At 47.3% G+C, this 9,801-nt stretch overlaps 2 protein-coding genes across 2 annotated transcripts in view; both read left to right on the top strand.

Annotated features, from left to right (window-relative positions):
• Positions 1 to 2,356: 2,356 nt before the first annotated feature.
• LOC131281546 (mitochondrial potassium channel ATP-binding subunit) lies at positions 2,357 to 4,869 on the top strand. The gene is given in 4 exon segments (XM_058310889.1): positions 2,357 to 2,421; positions 2,496 to 2,865; positions 2,928 to 3,025; positions 3,085 to 4,869. Coding segments are annotated over 4 exon segments (2,184 nt in total). The 3' UTR covers positions 4,736 to 4,869.
• Positions 4,870 to 6,949: 2,080 nt separating this feature from the next.
• LOC131283141 (tyrosine-protein kinase Src42A) overlaps positions 6,950 to 9,801 on the top strand; it is a 72,913-nt gene continuing 70,061 nt past the window's right edge. The window contains exon 1 of the mRNA XM_058312717.1: positions 6,950 to 7,358. Within this exon, the coding sequence (XP_058168700.1) occupies positions 7,083 to 7,358 (276 nt within the window). The 5' untranslated portion in view covers positions 6,950 to 7,082. The remainder of the gene's footprint in view (positions 7,359 to 9,801) is intronic.

Raw genomic sequence — 9,801 nt, 5'->3', positions numbered from 1 at the left:
CATCGTGGGCGAGCAGAACATAAATAAAATGAAAATAATATCGGGCAAAAAGAGCCGTTGCCCAATTCAAAGCGTAATCGGAAAATGATCGAAGAGAAATATAGAACCACATGCATACACAATGAACGCCCTTTTTACCAGCACACACACACACACGAACAAAATGGTGCCGGCACAGTTCTAGCCTCACTTCACATTCCCGAAACCGTATCCCGGGTTGCGGCATTGTCCCGCATTCCACAAAATCGGAAAATATGTCAATTTGAAATGTATTATGAATATTTTCATATCATTTCATGCGTATCGAAATTGTTTGCTCGCGTACGCGTGACGCGTAACGGTTTTCCTGTGACACCACCAACACCACTACCACCCGAGTACTACCTCGTGGCCACTTTCAACAAACCGAAAGCGAATATGCAAATGAAAAAAGAAGAGACCGTGCATCGCTGGCAAACTTACCAATGCGCCCGTGCGTCCTGTGTTTAAATGCATTCCGAAATCGGTTACTGGACCACGTGGGTCCAGTGTAATCGCCGGAGAAGCGGAAATGGAATGGGGAGTCCAGTGCACGCGTCGTCCTAGCGATGCCCGGCGGACAGTGCCACAAAACCACAAAGGCCGTGTGTCAACGTGCGGTCCGTTCCCGCAGCCATGACCAACAAAACTAACATATAAACATGAGAAAAATTTGACCCCACTACTCGGTGCTTGAGCGGTAGGTGCTGGTGGTGGGGAGAGGAATGCACATCGAGTGCACACAGTCTACAGGTCGGGACGGTTTTGCATGCGTCCCCCGTGGGGATGGTGCAGGCCGACTCGCATGTGTACCCATAATGCACACCCCAAACCACAGCCGGCAGCATTCGAGGCAGTTCCCGATGTGAGACAATAATTCTATCTCTAACCCGCCTCCACCACACCCTCGCCCCGCGAACGCCGGATGTCCCATGAGTCTGGTTGCTCCGATACGGAACCCCTAGGGGAGCACACAGACATGGCTTGCTGTGTGTGTATGTTTGTGGGGGTGCTGTGGGTGCGTAAGCTCGCGAAAGCCCGATACCGGAATGCGAATGCTGACCAGGTTTTTTGGTCAGTTGTTTTATGTGAATTATTATGGGAATTTATTTAATTTTGCTAGACCGAAGGAAAAACATGAAACGCGTCATCCCCAACGAAATTTCCAGCATCCAGTCCCTTCCGGCTTTTGCGGGGCAAGTAATGGGAAAGTGAATATTGTGCAATTGAATTTAAGCACCCAGGATTGCTAGCCGTGGGCAAAGCAGTTCATTCCGCACTGCTGACAGGAATTTGCCCAATATTAGATACCGACACAGATGTACGGTGCAACTGTTGTAATTATATTTAGGCTCTAGTACCGGCCGTTGCTTACATGAAAAAGTTATTGTTATTTTCCGCTTTGTTGACAGAAGTGCAGGAAACCATAGACGTTATGAAATTATTTAAGCTTCCCTTCGTATGTTTTTATTAAGCCTTCTCTAAGGAATATGTACTCATATTATTATTTGATATCTTAGAATTTTTTTATTAAAATAACATTAATTGCAACTTACTACAGCTAACGGTCGATTTATAATATTTAAACTGTACACTAGCGCTAGTAGCGATCGGTCATAGAAGCTCACCATGATGGTGAATGCCACAATTAGTGATGGGGAAACTGAATCCCTACAGGGATTCGAACCTTTCGATTCAAATCCATTCTGAGATCCGGATCTTCGAACCCGAATCCCAATCCGTCATATCGTACATGCTCATCTAATGCCGATTTTTCATATGATGTGTTACTTTAACAATTGTACAATCAATGGTTGAATTGGTCCAAAGGCTAAATCGAGCTTGTGAATGGTCCCCAGGACCATCTGGATCGCTATCGCTATCCGCTCCCAGGGGGAGCTGTTTCATTTCAGTTCCGAGGAAACTGCCCACCACTACGCGCACAATTTGAGAGCGAAAAGAGAATTGAAAAATCAAATCATTGTGAGTCGATTCAAACAGTTAAGGTTCAAGTCAGAATCGAATCAAATCGAGTACCATACCAATCAAATCTGATTCGAATCCTAATTGAATCAAATCTTTAGAATCTGTCAGATGGGATTCGAATCTTTAGAATCTGTCAAATGGGATTCGAATCTTTAGAATCCGTCTAGGGAGCGAATCTTCGAATCTTTCGAATCCTGATTCTTCCAACACTACTATTCATAAAACGTAAACAATCCAACCGGCTGTGCAAGGAAGTCGTGATTCTGTTTCTCGGTTTCTTCGGGTTTCCTCGGTTGATGCCGCCAGAAGGCATTGGAAAACCAGAAAACCGGCAGAGGTGCCTCAAGGAATAATGCTTAAGCTTTTACTTACCCCAAACCGGCAAAGCTGCTGGCAAGGATTGGTACGGTAAGTTGCGTGGCCGGCAAACTGTTAACGATTGCATAACCTCGAATTGGTGTTTTTTTCCTTTTGGTACAACCCGAAAACAGATCACCGTACAGTACGGACAGTAAGCATGCGTTGCTGAGGAAAACGATCCAGTCCTTTGGTGTGGGAAAGTCGAGTTTTCTACAGACAACCCGCGGGAACAGTTTGCGGTCTCCGCTAAGATCGGCACACACCGTAACAGGTGGTACGTCTTCCCGTGGCTCACGAGTGGTACGGGTTCTGCTTGGAGGCACCGGAGTTAGTCTAACGTTGGGCTACCAGTACCGTCGGTGGTTTGTGCACTGCGAGGCATCCGCGAACCGTTTGGCCGGCCAACGTTACGCGCTTGAAGATGAGCGAGTTCGGTTTGATTGGTGGAAATTTTGGCGTTACCTGAAGCATCACTTGGGAAAGCTGATCGGTGCGATTTTGGTGAGCTCAAACAGCGTCTTGGAAGTATTTCATCTGTTAACAATGGGTTATTTTCTTTATAGGCCGCTCTTGCTGTAGCGTATTTTAACATTCAAATACCAAACCTTCTTGGTGTGCTAGTTAACAAGCTGGCTCGATATGCTGGAAGTAGCTTGCAGGAGTGAGTAACTAATTAGTGAGTTAACTACCTTTCTTATAATTCATCCCCCGCATTTTCAGCATCGATACGGCAAGCTTTTTCCGTGACATGCGAGGACCCGCCTTCCAGTTGTTTGGAATGTATCTGGCCCAATCGGGATTCACCTTCCTTTACATCCTGCTGTTGAGTCAAATTGGTGAACAGATGGCTGCTAGCATACGGCAGGACCTGTTCCGTCAGATCATCATACAGGATCTGGAATTTTTCGACCACAATCGAACGGGCGAACTGGTCAATCGATTAACTGCCGACGTGCAGGACTTCAAATCGAGCTTCAAGCAATGCATCTCGCAAGGACTTCGAAGCTTCGCCCAGCTTGTAGGCGGTGGCATATCGTTGTTCTGGATCTCGCCGCAACTGGCCAGCATTGCGCTCGTTTCGGTACCGGTGGCTGTGGTGATGTTTTCCCTGCTCGGCCGTTCGCTACGCCACTTGAGTAAGAAATCGCAAGCCCAGTCGGAACGGGCCACGTCGGTGAGTGAGGAAGCGCTGGCCAACATTCGGACCGTGCGAGCAAGCGCTAGTGAGTACAGCGAGGTGGAGCTGTTCCGTGTGGAGACGGACAAATCGGCCGTACTATCGCAGCAGCTTGGAGGTGGAATTGCCGTGTTTCAGGCGCTCAGCAATCTGTGCCTTAACGGAATGGTGTTAACGACACTCCTGCTAGGTGGACATTTTATGTCGGCGAACTCGATCAGTGCCGGTGATCTCATGGCGTTCCTCGTTGCGGCCCAGGGCGTGCAGAGGTCGTTGGCCCAAGGATCAATCCTTCTCGGCTCGGTCATTCGGGGAATGACGGCTGGTGCGCGAGTGTTCGAGTATCTCAACCTGGAGCCCAAAATTGACCTGAAACATGGCCTCACCATTCCTGAGGAAAGCCTGCGCGGAGAGGTACGCTTCGAGGGCGTAGAGTTTGTGTACCCCACGCGACCCAACCAGCGGGTGTTGCGTGATTTCAGCTTAGTCCTCCGACCCGGACAGACGGTGGCGCTCGTTGGTGCGAGTGGCAGTGGTAAATCGACCGTGGCTTCACTGCTGGAGCGATTCTATGAACCCACGGGGGGACGCATAACGATCGATGGGTACGAGCTGGCACACATCTCCCCCAGCTGGCTTCGGGGCGAGCTGATTGGATTCATCGAACAACAACCGGTGCTGTTCGGGACGACAATCTATGAAAATATCAAATACGGCCGACCGGGGGCAACTGACGAGGAAGTTCTCCAGGCGGCCAAGCTGTCACAGTCGCATGATTTTGTCAGCAAACTTCCCGACGGCTACGATACCATGGTTGGCGAACGAGGCATACAATTGAGCGGTGGTCAGCGGCAACGAATTGCGATCGCGCGGGCCTTACTCAAACAACCGACGATACTTATACTCGACGAGGCGACCAGTGCCTTGGATGCGGCGAGTGAGGCGGTCGTACAGAGCGCACTCGATGCCGCCGTCCTCGATCGGACAACGCTGGTTATTGCCCACCGATTGTCCACCATCCGGAACGCGGATGTTATTGTGGTGCTAAATCAAGGGCAGATCGTTGAAGTGGGCAACCATGACAGCCTGATCAAGCAGCGCGGATACTATTACGAGCTGGTCAAGCAACAGGAACGACAGCAGCAGCAGCAGCAGCAAGATCAGCCCTCAAAGGACTCCAGAGTGTACGGATAGATAGGAATGTAATTTATTGACTTGTCGTTCTTTCGCGCGCGATAGAAAAACGTGTTATAGACTGTAAGGGAGTGGGAGGGAATTTAGGCTTTAGAAACAAATTAAAAGACAAATGTTATCAATAAAGCTTTGAACGCGGGACTATTTATTGCCAATGGAATAATTTACTAATGGTTTTGTTTATAGCAAATTCGATTTGAGGGGTAAATTGTAGAAATTAGCTAAAGGATTGAAAAGTTTTCAACAGATTTACTATTTCAACGATGATTTCAAATCGTGCCCGAGGTGCTTGAAGCTGGTTCAACTAACCTTGGTAATAAGGTAAATATTATGAGCTGTCATGTTTGACGTTTGACGTCGAAATGGCGTTTGCAAGTTCGTCGAAAAGATTCAGATTCAGTTCTTGATCAGTCGTCGGATAGTTGATTTCATGTGAGGTGGAGCAGCGAATTACCTGTGAATCAAGTTTGCCGTCCGTCGATTGCGGGCAAGAAAGCCACATCAGGTAGGAAGGCCGCAGCAAAAGGAAACGAAACGCAGTGAAGAAGATGTGCACAAACGTGAGCAAAATCCACAACAAGCAAAGGAAAATGGGCGATTGTGGCTGGCCAGAAGGAAAGCAAATCAATTGTGGTGGCGGAGTGCACAAGTGAATGTGTCGCCATCGTCGTCGTGGCTTCTGGTGCTTATGTTGTGGATTGAAATCAGGTGTGGCTAGGAAAACGGGAATAATTTCCCGTACAACGAGCGGGTGGTGCCTCTATGTTTAGGATGCTGTGCGGTAGTGGTCTCTTTACAGTTGCTGGAATGCAATTGTGCACCAGTTGCGTGAGGGAAACAGTAAAATGCAGCAATTGATTGGTTCATGTTAGTTCAACAAACATGAAGGATAGTGAATGCCTGTAAAGAAATCCTACCGTGATCAGTGCGTGCGTTTGTGAAAGGGCACAAGAAAATGTATTGCCCAAATCGAGTTTTTTTTATTTCGTGTATGCTGTTGGACAGTGGATGGTCCAAACGGCTGAGTTTGACCATTTATCGTACCGCTCTGATTATTTATCGTAGAGAGTCATAATTTTGTTTGAAAGCTTGTGCCGTACAAGCAATTAAATGTTTTTTTCTCATTCACGATAGCAATCGATCACTATTTTGGTGTTATTTTTATTTTTGTTTTATTCAATGTAGCGACATCTGTATTCGCAAGTGAGAACTCATTTTATACACAGTGAAGTACGAAAAGTCACTTTTGCGAGTCGCAAACTGCTCGCGGTGAATGTCGCTAAACAGAACAGCAAACTAAACTATCGTGTCAAAAATAATTGTAAAAAAACAAAGCAGTCTTGAAAGGTATCTTTCCTCGAGTTAGTCCTTTTAATTCGCAACAACCAGCATGGAAAAATACGAAAAAACATATTCAAAACGTTATTTCGTCCAGTGACAAAGCATAGCTGGAAGTGTTTAAAGTAGAAACCGGCCAATTGAACGCCAACAACCCGAGGTTCAGTGATTTCATCCGCGCCAGATATGGATGGTCAAGCAACAGGCAAAATTGCCCTGCAAATTTTCTAGATTTATTCTTCAACTTCATCAGTTAACCTTGGAAAGTTAACAGCGAAATCAAAGTTCATCAATATTTGTTGTATTCGTTATGCTACAGATAACGATTTCCTGGAACTATGCTATCGCGGTCGTATTCGAGATTTGGTGACACGCCTAATGCTTGCTAGAAGTGAACGGCAGTACCATTTTTGTTCCCATATTTGTGAAAGGATTTCCTTGTTGTGCATTGTTTTCCTTTTTCGTTGTGACGTGCGGTTTTTTTAGTGCTCAAAAGTGATCCTGAAAAACAAGGATAATTGGTAGTAAACTGTGTGCACTATTTTAAACTAGTGGTCACATAGTTTACAGCTTATTAGTGACATATCTCTATTAGTGGTTGAATAACAGTGACGCGATTATTGGTACTCCAATTGGTGGAATTTGGTTTATTTTACGTGTTTCTATTTTTGGTGTATCTTTTTCGTCTAGGCAATTCAACGGCGTCGTTAAAATAGTGTAAAAGTAAAGTGTCCGAGTGTGTCTAAAATATTTCCCACCCGAAAACCAAGCAGAAAGGGAAAAAAAATCAACAGTATCAATGTAGCCACTGTGTTATTCGTTGTTTTAACAATCCATGCATCGCAAGTAAAGTGTAGTGATTAGGAGGAAAAGAATTTGGTTGCGGCCAGTGTGTGTGTGAGTGTGTGTATGTTTTTATTTGTTTGTTCTAAAAGATAGAAAAAACACCCTACAACCGAAGCCAGAAAGTGTTCCCGATTGTTGGTCGCGCGAGAAAAGTGCAGCCAGTATGGGCAACTGTTTCAGCAGTACGGCCAAGGCCGACCCGAAGGACCCGATCGGACCGGGCCCGATCGATAGCGAGCCGGTGCTGGCCGGCAATCCGGTGGCCACGCCACCGCAGGAGCAGCCAAACCGCCAACCGATTCCGGCCCTGCCGGATCCGGGCAACGACGCAATCAGCACTGCCAAAATATTCGTTGCCCTGTACGACTACGATGCGCGCACGGACGAGGATCTTAGCTTCCGCAAGGGCGAACATTTGGAGATTCTGAACGATACTCAGGTAGGTCCGTGGCCAGGAAGGTAAATGAGGTCACAGTGAGTCCTTTAGCTGGTTCTGATAAGTTTCTATGATAAGTTGCAGAAAGCTGTTGCATGTTCAAGATCGTTGTTATGTTCAACCATCTGGGAAAGGAATGCGGGAACGAAAATCATCTACAGAACCTCCTCTAAACACGGTCCAACAGCATAATAAAATTGACTACTTGTACAAGGAGGGAAAGTGAAGGTAGGGAGAAGACGATAGAGCAGAAGGAAAAGAATTCGACAAAACCAGACGAAAACAAACGGGAACAAACACAGATCCACGGGACCCGAAACACAGGCTCCGCTTGTGCGGTTTCCCTTTTTCTATTCCTTCCTTTCGGTCGGCCTCGAACGACCCAACAGAGGACCCGCCGTCCGTCGGGGATGTGTGTGGGAAATTTTTGGGCAAACTGGCCCGAAAGTGGGAGCGAAACGGAGACGGACGGCGGCGGTTCGGGTTACGATGCTGGTAATGTCCAAAGCCTATGGGCGATCAAAACATACATCCACCAGCATACAAAAAGGGCGTCTGGTTTGTGGGACGTGGATTCTGTTACTCAATGGCATGGCACGACGATCCGCGCACACAACAATCCCACGATCGACGGATTCGTCGTATGGTACGTACACCACTACGGTACATGTTGGTTGCGCCTATGTTTATGTTGTGTGTGGTATGCTTTTCCTGTTGTTGTTCCTTCGTTCGACCCATCCCCCGGGACACGGGGTTGGCAGGTCGAACGATTTTTGATCCGTCATTTGAAGCCCTCAAAACGATGCGTCGAAAACGGGTCATAATTCGATGTCGGAATGCATGTTTGATGTAGTTTTCATTCCATCAGGGTGTTTCTATTTTGTTTTATTCGCGGACAGAACGGTTGCCTTCACTGTCCGCGATCGAGCACACTGCTGCACGGAGAACCCGGAACCAACGCAAAGGGAAGGGTCACAAAATGATGCAACGCTGGTCGACTCACAGCAACATCTGGTTCCATTTGGTGGCTAATTTTATCCCAGCAACAGAATAGTTGCTCGCGACGGAACCGGGTGTGGTGACTTGATCTGGTTTCGAGGAAGTGGCGCACCTCTTTCACCTTGCCGTCCACCCTTGGAGGGCTACTGGAATTCCAATCTATTCCATTTTTTTCCCCACCACGATGTTACGATTGTTGTGATGAAGGTAATTACGGTCGGTACAGGAATTTCTCCCGTTTGTTGCGCCACACAAGACGGATGTTAAACAAGACGCGCTTCTTCTTTCGCTTCAAGTTTGTGCCCATCTTCTCCTTCCATCGATCGCCGTTGAAATGTGGTTTGAATTTTACCTTAATGTACATTTAATCATCCCATGGGCACGGGTTAGACAAAGGGAACCATTATTGTTACCACGTTTTTGGCCCGGGATAATCTGAGCTAATGAAATATTTTACCATCATTACTGTTTACCCACCGATCGCACCGAGCGCACCGGTTTGTAACAATCTTTAGCGATTTATGGGTTTTCAGTTGCTCTACGATTGGTACGATTTGGAAATCTCAGTCCCCGTCCTTCGTCTCACCCCGCCTAGTAGCCTCCTGTTGGGGTTTGGTGTGGTGCATTTCGAACCGTTTTCACCGCGTCTCGATTTCGTGTTGGTAAACGGCCGTGCCATTATTTGCCGTTGTCGTAATGTACGTACGTACGAAAGCTCTTCTCCCCGCGACGGAAAGCGAAAGTTGCTCGCTGCAAATCGCGTCTCGCGATATGTATGTTTCGATTCCGACACGCTTGAATGCCAAACCTCCTCTAGGGCACAGCACCGATCGAACTGCTCGTGGTTCAATGTTGCCGCATACTCAACTCTCTGGTCCATGTTGTTGCCGTTGTTGATATCGGCACGCTCCACGCGCGTCTAATCGCCAGGTCTTTTTTGCTGATAGGAGGGAGCTCTGACCGGTGGGTTTCGGGCCCGTGGTGGCAGTAGTGGTGCAGTTGTGCCAGGTGGCGCCAATTACTACGAACCCATTTTCGCGCTGCAATCGTGGCAGCAACCGTGATCCAACAACTTCGACAGTCCATTAACATTATTAGCGGAGGCTAATGAGAGTGAAGCCACCGACGGGGGGAGGGGGGGACCGGCCATAGAGGAGCCTTTCTCATCAGCGAAATGGAGAGTGTCCGAGCGTCTGTTGGAGGGCTTTCCGTACATCTTCCAACAAAGTCAGGCCAGAGCGATAGAAAGTAAACTTGGCGGGGGAAGCTTTTCCGGTGGTTTTTTTTTTGTTGAACCATATTTTCTCGGGGCCAATACGCATTTCCCATGGGACGCTTGTTAGATTTCCTGAAGATGAAAATCGGTAAGATAAAGAGGAGATTAAGTACGACACTGTGACACAATGTTGAAATTACTCATAAGGTGATTTCTTGGTGAAGATTAAAA

This window comes from Anopheles ziemanni, chromosome 2, assembly GCF_943734765.1.
Source record: "Anopheles ziemanni chromosome 2, idAnoZiCoDA_A2_x.2, whole genome shotgun sequence".
In the NCBI taxonomy this organism is placed as follows: Eukaryota; Metazoa; Arthropoda; class Insecta; order Diptera; family Culicidae; genus Anopheles; species Anopheles ziemanni.
Note: the sequence above shows the minus strand (reverse complement) of the source record. Positions and strands in the feature narration are given on the sequence as shown.